Below are 20,959 nucleotides of genomic sequence, written 5' to 3' on the forward strand. Positions count from 1 at the left end.
TGACAAACTAAGAAGTTCGGCATGTACAGTTCGTCTTTCCTGTATCCATGGTAACCCTGCATGGAGCTAGATATGCTAACCAGCTAGCTAGAGACTTTCTGCACCAAAAATGACAGATGCTGGAGGCTGCTGTGATGCTGCAGGACACAGAGCACAGAGGAGAGACTTTTGTCCTAAGGGACTCACACTGCCCTGACACGGTCCTGACACAGGATCTGATGACCCGACTGGTTGAGCTGCAGACTTGTTTGAGCTTTTCTATTATTGTATTTTACTGCTCAATGTGCGAAAATTGTACCTTAGGTACAAAAAGTGAAATTGAAATACAAAACCTACAAATTCAATGGCCATGGGGAATCTGACCCAAATAAAAGTTTCAGTTGAGTTACGTGAGGCGGAATTATTGGCTAATAAAAATCCACAGGATGCGATGGTCTTACATCAAATTTTTATGAACATTTTTGGAAAAACAAATTCTACTGTGCTTGCATAAATAAATATTAAAAGTGCTAAGTGGTAAAATACATCAATTTTGCATAATGCCCTTTCTTTAACTGTCGTTTCAGCAACATACCACTTTATTGGGAAAACCAAAATAATGAGTCGAAGGCACAGTGAAAGTGAATCAACTACGAGAATTAAAATAAATTCTGTTTTATTAAATGTTAAATATTTAAAAAAGAAAAAAATAATAAATATCACATTTATAAGTATGTTTTCCTTTCCTTAAAATATCAATGCACAAATATAAATAACAATTATGGCTAAAACGATAAACATGAATTCAGCATTTGAAAAGCATTCTGAGGCAATAAGGCACATTGGTAAACATACACACACCATTTCAACACTAAGCATCAACACAATTGATATAAAAATAAGATTTTTGAGATTGTCCATTGTAAAAACATTCTTTGCCGCTTAAACTTCAACCTGAGATGATCTTTGGTGACTTTTTCTTGTAATCCATGAAAATGTAAGATGTATTGGTTTTTTCAGTCAGATTTCTTGGAGTGTAGTGTCCCGTTGTCATTGGTGAAGCTTTTGTTGTTGTTCACCGTGTTGTCATTGGTCAGAGCAGTGATTGGCAGCCTAGAACCCGCCGCCTCGGGCTGCAGGTACTCGTTTGTTACTCTCTGATAGGTTGGATGAGTAGTCAACACTCGCAACAGGTCATCTGGAGAAAAATAAACAGAATTTTTAAAAACTGTTAGATGTGATTAAACTGTCAAACTATTGAATTATTGAACAATAAAGTGCATGATTGAAAAATGGAAATATAATAAGATCTGGATGAACCAAAGATGCAGTCGTATTGTTTTAAACAGTCTGTGCCTACTGGGGCAAATTGCTAAGGTCAAGATGTGTCATCAGTTCTGGCCAATCAGAGCGATGCAAGGCTAGTCTAAATCATACAAAGCCAACTTCTGCTTTAAGGATTTAAAAATTCTGAAAAGTTCATGTTGTGAAAATACAGATGAATCCCTGCAAAACCCGACCTTTGTGAAAGCTGTCGACGCCTCATCAACAGAACATGGGCAGTTAGAATGAATTCACATAAATGACTTGTGCTCTATGGGAGAATTCTGAGAACTCGAACCAGGACAGACGGAGGACATCTTATTTTTATTATAGATCCACCATTTGAATGGTTCATACCTTCAGTGACTCCATCCTGTTTGCAGGCGGCGCTGTAGAGCTCTGACGTGTTGTACTGCGGAACACCCAACAGCGCCCCCATGATGCCAGGCAGCTCCTCTGCATTCAAGCTGCCTTTGCCTTCTTCGTCATACAGCTGTAGGCAATTAAATGAAGATGTATCCAACCAAACAGAAAAACATGGGGGTAAAACATTCTCAGTCTACAATTATTTTTTAGGTAATAATGTTGTCACGATACTAAAATTTCGAACCATTTCAGTACAAAGGAACAGACTTGATACTCAATACCTATTCTGAAACCACCATCATAAAAACACTCTAAACAATAGAATGTGATTTTCAACATTAAATCGTAGTGCTTTCTTTTAGATTTACATGTGGTGTAATATCTGTGCAATCCCTCAGTCATCCAGGTAGGTTCCATAGTGGTCCATGGGTGTATACTAGTCTAGTCTGGTCTGTGGTCTTATACTTGTTATGGTATACCTCAAGATGATTCTAAAGCTATTCAGGAAAGGCTAATTTCTGTCCTGTGAATGTGATGCGTTTACCATCGATACTTGTTCAAATGAGTATCTAGTTTCGATACTAGCTTTAGAATCTGATTTTTCATACTTTTGACAACCCTTTAAGTAATATAGTGTGTCGCTGGGTCTCCATGGGGTGTGATCTATGTAAAAGCTGCCAACCCTGTAGTTTAGACCTCTACAAACATGTTCTGAAATGCATGGGATTCAAATGCGTGTCAAAAAAGGTGCAGGTAGCCAACTGTACAAAACAGAATGAATGTACTTACAGTGAAGGCTGTATGCAGCAGTGATTTGAAGGAGACAAACCCAGAGATGGAGGCTACGCTCACATAAACCTGCCTGAGGTCCACACTCTCGTCCTGGGGATAAAGAAGTAATTGGGCATTTCACAATATCAAATTTTGGTGTTAAGAAAATGTATGCAAGATTTTGTTAACCTCGTATTGGGGGACACAGATGAGTCATCAGTAAAAGGCTATATTTGATTTGACCAGGTTTACAACTGCAATACCTGTTGTGGAAATAAGACTCCTTTTACAGGCTCTGATGAATGTTGAAGCAAGGACAAGAGTTATGCCTACTTATTCTAAATTACAAAAACATTGGACATGACTGCTGATTTACATTATGATTTGGCATTTTGGAGAAGACAATTATCCAATCAGAAAGGACAATATCACAATTATTTATGATTACTGAGCTCATGACCAAACAGTGAAATCCTTCATTCACTTTTCACTGTGTCCAATAGATCAGCATTCGTCTAGTCTATGACAAGCTTTATCAAATCACACCTTGAAATGACATAATTTTGAGCAAAACATATCAATACAAGTAATTGAGCAAAAATCGATATAATGATCACATCGTTTAATGCATAATACAATCTTAAACAGTATTCACACTTCTACACAGAGCAATAAAAAATTGGTCTGTTTTTTTTCCAGATTTTGCCCCAAGTCTACATCAAGATTAAACTGGGACCAAACCAATCTTTTTCCTTTGGCATTGTCCTGAGGTAGGAAGAGACACCTTGGCACATTATTAATAGTTTTTTTTATACAATTACTGTTTCTATTGCTTACTAGTATGATTTATGCCATTATGCTACCTCTATTGCTCAGCCCTGTTTGTAAGCTTTGGCTGCTTTTAAAGGTGTGTTATAACTATATTTTGATTAATTGTGTCCAAAACTGGGGAGGACAACAGCTAATAACTATGGTGGAAGTTGCTGTTTAACGGTCAGATGTCAGATTTGAAATTTACTGAGCCTTTCCACAAAAATCATGAGGTTCACCATGTGTACGTGTTACAGGTTTAAATGTGAGATTTTCCTTTACCTTGGAGTACAGTTCACAGATCGCTAAAGCCGTTTCTCGGTCCTTCAGCCTCAGAAGTGACATGAGATCATCCACGTTGACTCTGAACTCTGAACTTTGTCCCTGTCTCTGTGACTGGCACCTGTCAATCATCCTGCCCAGAGCGGCTTCAATGTCCGACGAGGTGAAACTGAAAATAAAATGAAGAATGGACAGGTTTAATTAGGCCAACTATTGTTTCTTATTACAGGAGGTATAGCTGCCGGATTAATCACAATGAAATCGACATTTTTGAAGTACCATAATTTCCTCTCCCGTCTTATTCTGCATAAAAACTGCCAACCCTGTAGTTTAAATCTGTACAAACATGTTCTGAAATGTGGTTCTTGTTTGTTTGTCAGTTCATAAAATGTGAACGTTGAACAGAATCCTATTAAATAAAATCACAAATCTAATCGCAATTGCAATGCTTCTTACCCATTCTTTTGGAGCAGGGCGAGTGTTTCTCTTGGAGGAGATTCAAATGGCAGCGACAAACCTCCAAGTTTACTCACTGGGCCACGACCCTCCAGGACGTAGTCTGTGGCCGGAATCCCCAGAGCTCTGCAGTGCACAGGACAGTGCATTAGAGAGGTAATGTATATACAAACTACAACTGCTCCAGGAGATAGTCTGTGCCTGGGACCCCCAGAGCTCTGCAGTATATTAGTAAAGTCAGTATAGGCTTGGTTTGGTGAGACTGTACCTGTGGTAAATATCAGTTTTATAAGTAAATGAAAATAAAGTTGCGTGTGTGTGCGTTATATTCTATGACACAGGTAGAGGGATTCCAGCCAAACATTTTTTGGCCGTTTAAAATATACATTTATATTGTAATTTATAAAAAATATTATAACTGTTTTATTATCCTCATGTGGAAATGTGTATAGGAATTTAGCCCCATCTAGTGACAACTGAGAGAACTGAAAAGAAAAGGTCCCAAGTGTATTAAATCTTTTTTGGCATGTCACTCCCCAAAGTTACTACTGCACAAATGTTAATCAAATTGAAAAATTAAAGAAGGGAAACTCCTCTCTATTATGACCACACTCACTTCGCCATATGTTTTTCAACGTTGTCAGCGTAAAGACTGGGGTCGTTTTTCTCTTCCTCTGACGGGTTGTAAACTGGAAGAAACTGCAACATAAAACAGTTCAATATAATTTTAATACAATGGATTAATATAGTGCAATTTCACAGGACTAAATAAAACTGTTCATTTTAAAACTAGTATAATCTATCAGGGGAAAACCTTTGAGTCTAAATAAAGATGTTTCTGATTAAAAAGGTGCCATACCTGAGTTCATTTTAAACAGTTTACAGTGGTCTAAAGTTATTCCTCTTATCTTATGCATTCAAAGCATCCTAATTATTCACAGTGATTAGTTTATGAGCGCAGAGAAGAGTTGTCATGGCAATGCTAACAACAACTAGCAGGACTTGCGCAGACAGTCTGATTATCGCTTTATAATTAGATGCAGGCAGTACACAGTGGACTTATAATGACCTCAACAACTGCTTATATAATACATCTGTACTGAGGCAAGACACATTTAGCTCAAATACACGGGAGAAAAACATTGGGTACAGGCCCTTTAGGTGCAGCTGGGGGGCTTATTCGAGCAGGGCTGAGTTTAAAGTTTACATTCAAGTATGTTAGGACACATGCCTTACATATTCTACATGTGACATACCTCCACAGTCATGTTAGTGTACAGCTGAGAGGCAGTGTGCCACAAACACTCCAGCCTAAACAGGAAAAGGAGAAAATATTATAAATGAAACAGATTAACATTTTACACTGGTTATGCTTACATGCTCAAAATCTGGTCATTATCCAATTTCTGAAGTCGGTTTACATGACATTTCAGTAATCTGACATCTGATGTGAGCAATCTGATTGTTCACACCTGTGCAGGTTTTGACAATGGAAAAAAAAAAAAGGGGCAGACTAATCTGTTAAAGACAAATGAAGAAGGTGACGCATCTTCAGAAACTGGAAATGGCCAGGAATTACAAAGGTATAATTTTGGGCAAATTTTCGTGAGTTTTCGTTGTTGTTCATTGGCTGAAAAATGAGGGGTTGGTCCAGAAAAAAAATAATAAAAAGGAAGAATATTCTGATGCAAAAACACTATTCCTTCACTCACCTCTATACCGTTCAATTTGTGCACTACTCACCTGTGTGCACAGGACCTGCATGACTTGATTTGTGACTGTGTTTGAAGAGGAGTGCTTCACTCTCCATGCGTGCGCACTGTGTGTGCGGCTTTATAATACTATTAGGCCCTTTGCCAGCTGTGGTGCTCGGCCTAATCAGGTACAGGCCCTTTAAGGCTTTATTTGAATACTGTCTGGGAATAAAAAGAGGAACTCACCATGTTGTGCCTTTGAAGGTCCAGCAGACGGTGTCCTGTGAGGGTCATAAAAGTACATTAAAAACTGGCACTGATCCAAAATTCTAGCTTAAGTTTCTACACTGACAACAAGCCGCTCCATTTCCCAGTATTTTCTTATGCTGGCTCTATAACGACATCGATATGAACCTTATGCAAACATGGGTAGGGTTCATTATAACACACTATGTAATAAAATATAGTTTATCTGACCCACTGCAGGTTTGTGACAAAGAGGCCGTGTTTGGACTTGCCCTTTGCTCAATATTTAAGGAGAGCAGAAGTTAAAGTGCATATGACAGGTTTTCATGTTTTTCTAGTTACATGGCTCTGTGGGATGGTACCTGTGTTTAATGGAACTATAAAAATATTTTACATGGGAAAACAGTTACAGAAAAAGTACAGAACTAAAGGAAGTAGTAGTGAGTCATCAAAAATTCCATCCAAAATGCAGAGAAAATGTACGAACAAAGAGGCAGTTCAAATCTTCATTTAAAAACATAAAAGGTGTTCCATTTTTATTAGTCTAATCATGACTATTGTGCAACGTTAACATTGTTAACATAACAGATTTTAAACATGGGCTGATTCATGTTAAGCTGGTTTTATATACTTCTAAACCAGGCTTTTAAAAAAACATGAGACACGCCCCAATGCTCCAAGAGTGAGTCGTTAAAAAAATAAATCATTAGCTCACTCAGGATTTGCAGCATACATTACACTAGAGTAAATAGTACCAACTGTCTCCTCCTTAGGGTTGGGTACCTTTTTCTGTATTATAAATGATACCAGTTTTTATATCAGTAGTTGTACAATACTTTTTTCAGTGACTTTTTCTTAATTTATTATTTAATTTTTGAAAGCTCTTGACCAGGGCACCAAACCAAAACTAGGACAAAGTTGAACCATTCATTCAGTACGCCATTCATTCATTCAGTAGGCCTACAGTTTGACTGACAGTCTGCTCAACCCAGGGAATTGTGAAAGTGCTCATTACTCACCAGTTTATTGGGGTAACTCAGCAGAACCGGTTGGACAGGGACTCCGGCCAGAAACGCACCTAAAACAAAACAAACAAGCAGACATCATCAGGAAGCAGCCACAACAATGTCGGCTGCACCTCATCTCATGCCAGTCATTCCTCAAACGCGCCTAAAGAACCCAGGAAAACCAGACCCGCTTCTGCCGGTCTGAACTAATATAAACCTGGAATCCAGAATCCACACTTCAATACTTTGTGAAGATGTGAGCCTGTGCATCACCAGTGCATCTCCCCATTTTCAAATGGGCGTGATTGGCTGGATTAGCCAATCTGGGACACGAATTGTCTGTCTACATTGGAAAAAGGAAAAAAAAAATGTCGCAGGGGGAAAAAGCATTACAGATTTGAGATCTGCAGAATCAATGAGCGAACCAAACTGTTAATCTGAGGTGAGAGAAATTTTATTTTATTTGTTCGTTTCACATGAGTCACTATAAAAAACACTTCTGATTGCACGATCTGTTTGGCCAGGCTTGAGACACAGTGGAAGGCGTGGGGACCAGACTGATATCAGTCTGATGAAAAAAATACTGATATCATTCTGGACTTGCCGGGGAAAATATAATGGTGACATCATATTTAATTTCAATCCAACCAAGTGTTCTAGGATTAAGAAAGGAGAGACATGTTAATAAATAGCGTTCACATGACATCACAACTTTGCTGACTGCCCATAGTTTAAACTGATCTGGAGGACAGGTAAGAATTCTGTGGGGCAATTTGCAGTTTAAAAAAATCTAAAATAATAATGCATTGGTCTTATATTGCACTTTTTCCAGATGCTCAAAGTTGCTTTACAATTTTGTGCATTATTCATTCACACTCTGCAGCCACATCTGCCCTGGCAAACTGACAAAAGTAAGGCTGCCACTATTGGCCCGTTCGACCACCACCAACACTCACCAGACAACAGTAGTTTTTGCCACTGGTGCCTCACTGAGGAACCTGGTAGTCCCAGTGATCTTCCACTGAAGTACTAACCAGACTCGGCCGTGCTTCGTGTCAGAGATCTGATGAGATCAGGCTTTGACAAGGTTTGGCTGCACAATTTTGTTGACAAAGTTCGGCTCATTAACAATTTTAGTTCATTAAACTTTAAAAATGGGTGGCATTGTTAAACCTCCCTCTCCAGTTGACAAAAAGAGTGAAATCTGAACTGACAAACTAATACAAGAATCACATTTCAGAACATGTTTGTACAGATCTAAACTACAGGCTTAGCAGATATTTTGTTTGTGGATGAAATTATGGTACTTCAAAATTGCAATTTGAATGGACATAATTGGCATATTGTAAAGGCTGAAATTCTTTGTGGATTAGAGCTTCAAGATTAATCACAATCACATACTTTTACCCATTCAAAAAGATCTAATATTTAGTTTTGAATTATTCATTGCAATGGTAACAGTGCTAGAGTTTCACCACCAACATCTGTGGTACCAATGAAAAGAGGGAAATTTTATCTCATGAAATTTCCTTTACTGTGACATCTATAAAAATCAACAGTGATAAATAGCTTAAGACTCCAATGACAGTAAAACAGATCAGATGTTTCTACTACATACCTGGTTTGAACTTGATCAGCGCCTTCCCATTTGTTGTTGTTCCTTCAGAGAACATAAGCATCTAGAGACAATAATACAATAAACAACTCTGATAGAAAATAAAGCATAAAAATACAAGCTAATGCCAAACTCTGAGTGATATGTGACTGTTTTTGTACCTGGGGCCAGTACCCGTTGGATGTGAGCCTCTCTTTGAGCTGAGCCACGGCCTTTTTACGAGATTCAGGGTCCTTACGGCTCACCAGCACCGACTGATTATACTCAAGAAGAGCTAAAACACAGGCACAAATATATATACATTTACTAGTTGTCAAAAGTATAAAAAATGAGATACCAATTGATAATAAAACTAGTATCAAACTTGGATACTAATTTCAACAAGTAGCGATACCAAAAAATTCACTACAACAGGACAGAAATGAACCTTTCCTCAACAGCTTTAGAATGATCTTGAGCTGTATAAGAACAAGTATAAGACCACATAGACTAGTACATGCCTATGGACCACCAAAAAATTCACTACAACAGGACAGAAATGAACCTTTCCTCAACAGCTTTAGAATGATCTTGAGCTGTATAAGAACAAGTATAAGACCACATAGACTAGTACATGCCTATGGACCACTATGGAACCTACCTGGACGACTGAGAGATTATAAAAGAAAGTACTACCATTTAAGGATGAAAATTACATTCTGTTGTCTTAAGAAAGTGTTTTTATCATCATGGTGGTATTGGAATCAGTATCGAGTATCAGGTCTATTCCTTAGTATCGAAATACGAATTTGAAATTTTTGCATCATGACAACACTAATATATACTGTTTACTTTGAGGCTCTGTACCTCATGTATTTGAGCAAAATGTGTCTTGCCGCAGTACAGATATTTTGACCAAGAGCTGCTTATACAAGTACAGCATAAAGCATTTTAGTGTTCAATCATCAGGAAGTGCGCTGTTAGCATGCCAATTGTTATCTCTACTGCAACAGCAAAACTCCACACTGGTTTCTAAAAGTTGTTAAAAGCACTTAGAAACTAATCACTGTGAATAATTAGAATGCTCGGAGTGCAATGTATTGCTAATGTATTTATTTTAGTCAATATCCAAGAGCTGTTCAGTAGGATCAATTATACAGTGCTTGTAAAATGCACCTCTAATATTGTGGAATAAAATGTCATACTATACATACACAAAATTGGGAGGCAATTATAAAAAGTAATAAGGTTAGAGCAAATTTAAGCAGTATTTCGGGAATCCAGTGTCCATGGAAACACATGATAAACAGAGCAGAGGAGCCAGAGGAAGAGGCCACAGCCATGAGTCAGGCTTCCACACATTGGGTTAGATTTTTGTGAGCTGGATCCTATTTTCCTGTTCTAAAATGTTTAAACTTTTTAAAAAGGTCCTATAAAAAGACACAAAACTCTCTTTAGCTTTAAGCCACATTAGAATGTTGTCGTTACCTCTTCAAAAACATACCTGGAGTTGTGTTTGGTGTTGTTCACAGATGTTTGATTATTAGTTTGTCTACATCTCAAAAACTCAAAATGTTCTATCATGTAGTGGCAGTTTAAGTTAACACAGCTACCTTTTACCTTTAGTTCAATGGAGATTGCCAATCCCAGGGCCAAATGTTTCCATTGAAAGTGTGTGGACTTTAGAAACTCAGTGGAGCACTTTCAGTATTACCACATGACATCACAAAGTAGATCAGAATGTTTTCTGTTTGAGACAAGAACTCAGCCTAAATATGCAGGATTTGTGTGATAAACATGTGTGCATGAAACAAAACAAAACTCCAGGTATGTTTGTGATGAGGAAACAAAATAACAGATTAGAAAAAAAAAGTATATGGGCCCTTTAATAGGACTGTCCAACTGAAACCAAAATGCATAACTCAATTTGATTAATGTGCAATGTCAATCGCATCCATTTAAAGTGTCAACAAACAGCTTTGACATGAATACACTAACGTTAATACAATAGCTGAATATCATCTGTCGTCCTGAGGTAAAGACAGATGAGCAGAGTCAGGTTTGAATTTTCCAGATACCAATTTGTCCAAAACAGTTAACATTATTATTTTATTTTACCAAAATCCTGCATAGTCTTTTCTAGTCTTGCAATTTTGGTGAAGGTTATAATTTCATTTCCTGTTTGGACATAAGCAGTAGATATGACATAGATATGTTGTGTTACCTAGCAACCATAATGTTACCAAACTAAAACTCTCAGAAAAATCTCTTCCTTGTCCACAAATTGTCTCTGCATTTTGGATGGAGTTGATGACAGAGGTAGAGGGATTGCATTTTAGAATTCACAACAAATTCCTATATTTTTTAACTGTAGTTTTCTACTTTTCTTCACAAACCACTACTTGACTGATGTAAAACTATGATAAATATTTACCGCAGGTACTTCCTCACTAAACAAAGTCACAATGTGAAAAATGTATGAATCTGTCAAATGCACTTTAACCCCAGGCAGAAGAATGAGTTTTAACCTGCCTTGGGACAACAGATGAATTGTACCAATAGCTATTGTATGAACGTCAGCGTATTTATGTTGAAGCTGCTTGCTGAAGCACTGATTAATATGAACTGTCAAATAATATTAAAAATAAGCCTCAGATGGACAAAACACCACAGAGGGGAGTACTGTCACTTCCACCTGTGTGTCTGGAGGGCTTCGAATCAGAGCTTAAAAATAAACCAGCTCTCTCTAAACTGTGGAGTAACAAGGTTATTGTTCCCGTAGGGAAATTTTCACACAGAAATCCCAGAGAATCGAACCAGGTAACTTCCTGCTGTGATGCAAGAGTGCTAGCCATTCACGCTGGTGGCTCATAGACCAGTCTCAGAGAACCATTGTTCAGATTAATTGTAGCAGCCCAAACTACTTTACATTTTTGCATGTATTGGAGCAGAATTTGTCTTGTCCCAGTACAGATCTATTGTAAAACCAGCTCTTACAGTCAAAATTATATCATTGTGTGCTGTCTGCATCCATTTTTTTCTCATTTAGCATATTTATCATCCACCACCCAAGAAGTGCACCGTAACTTGCTAGTTGCTGTCAGCTGCTATAATGCAACAACTCCTCTCCGGCCTCTGAATGTTGTGAAAAGAGGATAAAAACTAATTGTGGTTAATAATTAGGATGCTCAGAATGGATAAGATAAATGAGGAGTAATTTTGGACAAATGCAAACCGTTTAAAATGAACTTGTTCTGTTTCTCAGGTTTTTAAGACAGTAAAAATCAGATATAGGATGTTTAAACCTGCCTCACCTCCGATGACGGGCAGGTTTGTGTTCTCCGAGCGCGACACCACTGTGGGGAGCTGTGTGGGCAGCAGGACGCACATGTCCAGGAAGCCACGGTGAGGAGCCACCACCAAAACTGGAGCCTCTTTGTTACTTGCACGACGACCTTTGACCTTCAACCAGAAGAACCCCATGCAGAGGAACGCCCCACGACTCAGCATCCACATGAACGGATGCAACAGCCACTGCCGCCAGCCAGTCACCGGACGGGAACGTTCCTCTTCGGACAAACCGGCCAATCGAAGGCGAGCAATAGGCCACATGAGCAGGAAGAGGAGAGCACCCAGGAACATGCGCACAGGGAAGAGGACGCTGCCCAGAACCATGCCCTGGAAACAACAACTACTAAAGTTAAATTATGTCAAGAGAGAAGACTGAAACAGGCAACCTAAATGAGGCACATGTGAGACTCATTCTGCTTTCTGACTGGATAATCATCTTGACAACCAAAAAAACTTGACATCATGTCCATTGTTTTTCTAAGAATAAATCAGTAATACAGTTGTCACCAGTAAATGGGATATTTGATTTGAACTTGTTTACGTTGTATCTGAGACACGGATTAGGTTAAGTTTACAAAATTTAAAATCTAAATACATGTGGGTCCTTTAAACACAAAGAAAATACTATACTACGTCTCAAACAGTTCAAACAGATACTTGATGAGTATCTAGTCTCAGTACTAGCTCTTAATATCAATCTTTGAGGTACAGAGTTTTTTTTTTAATCAGCCCTAACATCAGATAAAATAAAGGCCCCATATGTTTAAAGAAGGCATGGGTAAAGGCCATAGTTAGCATGGGCTTGCCTCATATTATTAACTATAAGAGCAGATCTGACATGTTTGAGAAATGTGGAGCAGTAAGTGTTGTTTTATGCATGTTTACAATGCGAGAGTGAAACTAAAACAGGAATACGCCACAGGATTTAAACAACCAGGACCAGAGTGGGACCGAACCAGGGGACCAGACCAAAACTATAACTAATCCAGGGGACTAAACCAAGACTACACCTGAATCAGTGGACTAAACCAGTGAACCAAACCAATATTATGACTAAACTCTCCAGACCAAACCAAGGGACCAAACCAATACTCAGACTAAACTGTCCGGCCCAAACCAGTGTGACTACACAGTTTTTATTTTGTAACAGACACTACCCACATTTTTGAATCGTCAGGTAATCTGTCATACTACTGTACTGGGACAATGCCAACAACCCAATGTCTCAGTTTTACAAAAAGGACTAAAAACTAGGCTGAAATCCAAACCAGAGTTAAAGAAAGACCAAACCAGTACTAAACCAGGACCACAACTAATACTAAACCAGGACTAGAATCAGTCTAAACCAGGACCAAAACCACCTCCAGACCAAATCTCTAGACCAAACCTGGGGACCAAACCTGGGGACCAAACCTGGGGACCAAACCTGGGGACCAAACCTGGGGACCAAACCTGGGGACTAAACCTGGGGACTAAACCAGGACTAAACACTCTGGACCAAACCAGTGAACTAAACCAGGACTAAACCAGTGGGCTAAACCAGTGGGCTAACCCAGGACAAAACTGTCCTAACAAAAAATAACGGTATCCTCATTAATTAACCTTAAATTAATTGCTGATGGTGACTGACTGAGGACTTAATTGGCTATATTTAAGTCACCGCATTTCCTGCCACATACAAGTCCAGTTTTATTGTCAAATGTCGTACAAAATAAGTTTAATCCGTGTAATCTTACCCTTATTCTCTGCGCCTTGGTGAGTTTAACTTCGTGGATGAACGGGTGAGGAGGGTCCATTGTTGCTAAGACACAAAAAGCGACGCAAATCCTAACAAAAACAGGCTAATTGCTAATAAAAACAGAAATTTAAAGCTTAACTGTGATAACACCGTGACTAAAATTGCTAGTTAAACTTTAAAACATCGTTACAAGTCATGAAAAAATGGCAAATTCTTTAAAACGACGCAGAAACTTGACAGAAAGTTTAAGCTAGCAGCTAAAATAGATGTCCTCTGGCTGTCGCGCGGCACATGGTGAATCACGGCTGGTAGAAAACACGCTGTACTTTATGGTTCGGGGCCGCCTCCGGTTCCTCTCACCTGGCCCGCCTCCTCACGCGGTGACAGACCGAGAACAGAGCGCTAGAGGCGGGTTCGACGAGTCCGACCAGTCCCCCCCCGAAACCTCCAAACCTCCATTGACCCCCACCGCACTACTGACATTACATCTGACTGTTTATTCACTAAATCAACTAAATGAGTGAAGATACAAACATAATTGTGGCTGTAGGACGTTTTATTTGTATTTTACAGATGTATAAAGGTGCACTGTGGAACTTTTATAACTGGACGAGTAAGGGATTACACAATGTTTTCCTAAGTGTTTTGGATCAGGAAATGTCACGTAATTAAAAAAAATCCAAACCAGAAAAGTGACATTATTTGTAATTCTTTAATAATAATAATAATAATAATAATAATAATAATAATAATAATAATAATAATAATAATAATAATAATAAATAAATAAATAATAGTTTTAGTCACGTTTTGTAATGTTTTATATATATATATATATATATATATATATATATATATATATATATATATATATATATATATTCAACCCATTATAGCTAAAATACCTGTTTTAGGCCATGTGTATGCTAACATAAAAATAAATAAATAAAATAAAAAACACAGGAGTAGAAAAATAAAATATATAATAAAGAAAAAAATAACAATAACACTCAGGTAAATGATACGTCGGATTATTTATGGAAGTATCGTCACAAAGTCAAGGGAAAATAATAATATGCTTGCTTCTGAAAAAGGCAATAGACTATGGTATGGTATTATATGTTTTTCTAAGCTATGGGCTGATGTAATAGTGAAATGTAGAAATGGTAGCTTCATCTCATAAACTACATTCTAACCTAACTCATGTTTTTGTGAATACCTAATGCTTTGTTGAGGTGTGTGGTTGTATCGTACATGTGTGGTGTTGTGTGAGTGTGTTTGGATCAGAGAATGGACACTGAATTGTTCTCATTGTTGACTGAAGGTAAATGTATTGTATAATTTATTTGTGTAAAACAGGGACTGCTGTTGGAAAGTAACTGTTTAGTTCTAATCCGGTGTGGAACATCTCTTTTTTTATTATCTTAAAGTCTCTGTACATTGTCTCTTCAAACAAAGACTAAACTAATCCTACTACACTCACTCCCAATTGTGACTAAACATAGTTTTTATTTCGTAACAGACACTGCCCACATTTTTAATTGTCAGGTGATCTGTCATACTACAGTACTGGGACAATGCCAACAACCCAATGTCACAGTTTTACAAAAAAGACTAAACAAAACCAGGCTGAAATCCAAACCAAACCAGGGTTAAACAAAGACCAATTCAGTACTAAACCAGGACTACAACTAATACTAAACCAGGGCCAGAACCAGTCTAAACCAGGACCAAAACTAGTACTAACCAGGACCAGAGCCAGTACTAAACCAGGACCAGAACCAGTACTAAACTAGGACCAGAACCATCACTAAACCGGGACCAAAACTGGTCTAAACCAGGACCGAAACCAGGACCGAAACCAGGACCAAAACCAGGACCAGAACCAGTACTAAACCATGACCAGATCCACTCTAAACCAGAACCAGGACCAAAACCAGTACTAAACCAGGACCAGAACCAGTCTAAACCACGACCAGAACCAATCTAACCCAGGACCAAAACCAGTCTAAACCAAGAGCAAAAGCCGTACTAAGCCAAGATCTAAACCAGTACAGGACCAGAGCCAGTACTAACTCAGGACCAGAGTACTAAACCAGGACCAGAACCTGTGCTAACCCAAACCAGGATCAAAACTAGTACTAAACCTGAAAGGAACCAGTCTAAACCAGAACCAGAACCAGTCTAATCCAGGACCAGAGCCAGTACTAACCCAGGGCTAGAACCAATCTAAACCAAGACCAAAAGCAGTACTAAGCCAAGATCTAAACCAGTACTAAACCAGGACCAGAGCCAGTACTAAAGCAGGACCAGAACCGGTGCTAACCCAAGTCCAAAACTGGTCTAAACCAGGGCTGAAACCAGAACCAAAACCAGGACCAGAACCAGTACTAAACCAGGACCAAAACTAGTACTAAACCTGAAAGGAACCAGTGTAAACCAGGACAAGAGCCAGTACTAAGCCAGAACCTAAACCAATACTAAACCAGGCCCAGAACCAGTATTAAACCCTGATCAGTACCAGTACTAACCCATGACCAAAACCAGTACTAACACAGGACCGGAACCAGTCTAAACCAGGACCTAAACCAGGACCTAAACAAGGACCTAAACCAGGACTATAACCAGTCTAAACCAGGACCAGAACCAGTGCTAACCCAAGTCCAAATCTAGTTCTAAACCATGACCAGAACCACTTTAAACCAGGACCAGAACCAGGACCAAAACCAGTAATAAACCAAGACCAAAACTAATACTGAACCAGGACAAGAATCAGTTTAAACCAGGACTAGAACCAGTCCAAACCAGGGCCAAAAGCAGTATTAAGCCAAGATCGAAACCAGTATTAAACCAAGACCAAAACTGGTCTAAACCAGGGCCGAAACCAGGACCAAAACCAGGACCAGAACCAGTACTAAACCAGGATCAAAACTAGTGCTAAACCTGGAAGGAACCAGTCTAAACCAGGACCAGAACCACTCTAAACCAGGACTAGAGCCAGTACTAAACCATGACTAGAACCACTCTAAACCACAACCAGAACCAGGACCAAAACCAGTACTAAACCAGGACCAGAACCAGTCTAAACCAGGACCAGAACCAGTCTAACCCAGGACCAAAAACAGTACTAAACCAGGACTAGAATCAATCTAAACCAGGACCAGAGCCAGTACTAAACCAGGACCAGAACCGGCGCTAGCCCAAGCCCAAAACCAATACTAAACCAAGTCCAAAACCGGTCTAAACCAGGGCCGAAACCAGGACCAAAACCAGGACCAGAACCAGTACTAAACCAGGACCAAAACTAGTACTAAACCTGAAAGGAACCAGTCTAAACCAGGACCAGAACCACTCTAAACCAGGACCAGAGTCAGTACTAAACCAGGGCTAGAACCAGTCTAAACCAGGACCAGAGCCAGTACTAAACCAGGGCTAGAACCAGTCTAAACCAAGACCAAAACCAGAACCAGGACCAGAACTAGTCTAAACCAGAACCAGAACCACCTTTTGTTTTAATGCAGGGTGTGACCAAATGTCAATTAATGTCAAAGCAAAACTGTTTTCATACCGTGTGCCACAAAGACGTCTTGGCACAGTTATCAGTAAAACTTGAATCTTGGTGTTTGCAGAGAGTGCTGAACATCCTGATGTTGTGATACATTCATTTTACCTGGCCCTTCTATATTAAAGTGGAACTAAACACACATTGCCTACTGCTCCTAATTCTTTTGTTGGCAATTTAAGTTCAAACAAGGTAAATGTGCAGATCTCTGTGTGCTGTAGGGTCTCAGTTTGAAGTGTAGATAATTGTTAGACCAAAATGTGAAATGTGGTGGTGGGTGTAGTTTAGGTGTTTAGTACTACTTTATAAAGTCCCACGATAACTCATTCGGTCAGAAATGGAGAAAAAAAGGGTTGCAGCTTGCAGACTTTCCACTAGGCGGTACTAACGACCAAGAGTTGCAAGTGTTGATAGGCGCAAAATACTACAGGAAGGTAGTTACTGGTAAAATTCAAAAGGTTAAACTTAAGGAGCAATTGAGTGGATTTTTGGGTGGGCTTTACAAGGGCCAGTGACTACCTCTAGTGTTACAGGCACCATCTGCATGCACATTAGTTGGAAAACAGATCTCAAAATAGCTACATGCATTCTGGGAAGTGGAGTCATTAGGTGTAGTAAACGCTCTTAGATGTGAGAAGTAACTTTAAACACACGTTTGGAAATGGACGCTACAAAGTTGAGTTACCCAGGCGACCAGAGAAGGCTCAACTTCCAGACAGGTTTAGAGAGGCAAATAGACGCTTTGAGACCCTCGAGAAAAAACTGCACACAGATGCATGTGTGACATGAGGGGATGATTTTAAGGAAACGTAAAATAGCTTTGAAACATCGTCACCAGAGGAAATGGCCTCAGAACCGACCACAATTTTAACTGTGAGACCACAGAAGACGTGGACACCAGACAGGGATGTGAGAAAGTATTACAAATGTACAAATTTATTTTATTTATTTTATCACAATGATTAAAATACTATAGGCCTATAGGAATAAATAGAAAAAGTTAAATAGCATTAAACATAGGAGATATAGGGCAATAGCTGAAATAATGCAAAACCCAAATAAACAAGAGATAAACTAAATTTAATGGTCTTTTCCTGCATGAGACAGGGACTATTTGGAAATGACTGTAATGTGCAATATTTTGGATGGTGCAATAATGGAAACTGTTCAATGTGTAATGTGAAATGTGTGTAATGTGCAACTATGGGAACTGTGCAATGAGTGTAGTGTGCAGCAATGAGTGCAGTGTGCAATTTTTATGTGACCCCAGCCCTGGGGACAACGGATGGAAATTAGAGTTTGGCTATAATCTGGTGTGTTTACGTTCATGTTGAATCATGTCTGTTCATTAACATGCACTGTCCCAACCAAATAAATAAATACATTTAATTGTCCTTCGGTTGATGAACACTATTTTAACAGAACGCACCTGAAGGCCCCCCCAGCACGTATGCTATGGATGAAGCAAGACGCTCAGATCACGGCCTCTGCACACCCGAACAGTTTGGGAAGAAGGAGTAACTTTTACACAAAAAACAATCAGCGGACAAAACACCGGATCATTTCTGAGGCTGGCGGCCATTGTTCTGGATGCACACAGAAGATCATGCCTAAAAGGAGATGTGAGTCTTAGAAAAACTGGAGGAAGGCTAGTCTATAGGTGCTTACCTGTCGGTGGAAAGCACGCACTTACTGACAGCAGGGTCAGGGGGAGGGCAGGATAGATCCCCCTCCCCTAGTGCTGGTTACTAATAACTCAACAACCTGGTCTGCATAGTTGCCTACTGTTGTGTTTACCCCTTGATCTGGAACAGGGTTCCCCAGAGGAATACTAATAGATGGAAAAGAGGGTTCCTGAGGCGTTTGAGCCACAGACCCAGAGCACAAAAACCACGAGCTACTGCTCCCTGAAGAATTGCTGTTGGGGGTCTTGCAACTTGGTGACAGGAGGAACTGTGTAGATTGGTCCATTTCCGATAGAGGTCTTCAACACTGAAAGAGTTTCTGGTGCCAGAGGTTCCAGAATCTTATGGCGACCTCTTGTGCTATGGTCCCTAAGATAGACCAATGAGTCAACCTCCAGGGGTGCTTCCCTGACACCAAAATCATTTTTCTCCTTTCTTCACTCCCATTTCAAAACAAGCAGAGTCTGAAGCTAGCAACGGTTACTCTAAGCCTGGAGCAGTGCTCCAGCACCCAGTCCTGGACGGTTCCTGCAATAGGAACTTGGATTTGTCCTACAAGAAACTGTAGTGTAATAGGAGTACAACATCTGTGGGAGGCAGGTGGCCCAGTCCTGCTTGCAGGAGAAAGGAAGAGTGTGTAGTAATTTGTGAAGTGTCCAGTTGAATCGTTCTCATTGGCCATTGCCAGCCAGGTGGTATGGCGTGGTCCTAGATCTTGCAACACCATCCAGATGACATATTTGGTGGAGCAATGCACTTTCAAAACTCCGACCTGGGTGGGTGTGAATTAATTTAGCGTTGAACTCCAAACTTGAAAAAACATTCATTGGTCAGGACTTCAGAAAAACGGTGGGCACCCATTGGTCTCCAGCTGGGATTGCCAATGTATACTTGGTACACATCAGTCATCACCAAGACTTTTTCCACACCTCTACCAGAGGCCCCAGAATGGTTAAGTCTATGGCCAAGATTTCATTGGGCCAAGATGCAAGTAAATTGCCCATGTACTGTAAGAAAAAGACATTGGTGCAGGACCTTTTGCCGCTTGGCAACATTCACATTCCTGCATCCACTGTTTGATGTTTGACAACATCCTTGGCCAGTTGCATCTTCAATGAACAAGTTCTGTGGTCCTCTTGATGCCCTGGTAGCCATGCTCCTGATGTAGCTGTTGTCACCCAAGGAACAACCAGGTAGAGCAGAAATTGGTTGTTGTGTTGTAACAAGTGGTTGGTCCACCTGCTGAAAGGCATTGAGCAAACTGATAACACACTAACAGCCAAATCTGCTGAGGTAATGTACTGCCTGGGAAAGGCATCTGTGTTCCTGTGTTCTAGGGCTCCTTAGCTTAGTGGACTCAAGGTAGCTTATTCGTATACACCACACACTTGCACACATTCCCTAAATTTGTCAGTCATGGCCCACTTGAGAGCAAGTAGCTACAACTTCATGGAGCTGTAGTTAGTCATATTATATTCAGTGGGCCATAGTCCTCGACGATGGCATATGCATATGCCACAAGCCGTCAATATTTTTTTCCTGGGAGAGCTGTCATTCTTTTTTAAGAGCAGGACGATGGAGGATGCATAAGTACTGGCACTTTCCCTTATCAACTGTGCATCGAGGAGCTGCTTAATGTGGGCTTTGAAAGCGTCATATTCCGATGGTGGAATGTGTCTGTGGCACTGTCAGATGGGTACGTCCTCATGCAGATGGATTTCGTGGGTAAACAAGCCTGTGCTCCCCAGGTTGTTCTCATGTGCCGCAAAGACGTTACTGTATTTCAGTAGCAGAACCCTCACCTCTGCCTGCTCTTCACTGCTCAAGTCAGACAGATCCAATGTATCAAGTTTATTCTGCAGACTGGTCCTAGGATAGAGGAGGGCATTAGTTGTCCTGACATTGACTATAGGGATATAGACCATGCCCTTATCAACGTGCACGAGACAGGGGGAGGCAAGCAGGCCAGCAGAGAGGCCAGAGTGAGGTGCAGACTGACCAGCAAACGGTTTAGGGCAGGTGCTAGCGACCAGCTTCATATTGCCATCTGGTATCCTCTCAGCTCGTGGGCCTCACACATTCACAGCATCAATTA

At 39.9% G+C, this 20,959-nt stretch overlaps 1 protein-coding gene across 1 annotated transcript; it reads right to left on the reverse strand.

Annotated features, from left to right (window-relative positions):
• Positions 1 to 433: 433 nt before the first annotated feature.
• Positions 434 to 13,975, reverse strand: lpcat4 (lysophosphatidylcholine acyltransferase 4). The gene is made up of 13 exons (XM_033983677.2): positions 13,616 to 13,975; positions 11,843 to 12,206; positions 8,711 to 8,823; positions 8,553 to 8,613; positions 6,947 to 7,005; positions 5,928 to 5,962; positions 5,244 to 5,298; positions 4,604 to 4,686; positions 3,988 to 4,113; positions 3,532 to 3,700; positions 2,458 to 2,550; positions 1,660 to 1,795; positions 434 to 1,177 (listed from the first exon to the last, which is right to left on the reverse strand). Exons 1-13 carry the CDS (start codon positions 13,673 to 13,675, stop codon positions 996 to 998), a joined length of 1,536 nt encoding a protein of 511 aa, XP_033839568.1. The 5' UTR covers positions 13,676 to 13,975; the 3' UTR covers positions 434 to 995.
• Between the last annotated feature and the right edge of the window lie 6,984 nt (positions 13,976 to 20,959).

This window comes from Periophthalmus magnuspinnatus, chromosome 18 (genome assembly GCF_009829125.3).
Source record: "Periophthalmus magnuspinnatus isolate fPerMag1 chromosome 18, fPerMag1.2.pri, whole genome shotgun sequence".
Lineage (NCBI taxonomy): Eukaryota > Metazoa > Chordata > Actinopteri > Gobiiformes > Gobiidae > Periophthalmus > Periophthalmus magnuspinnatus.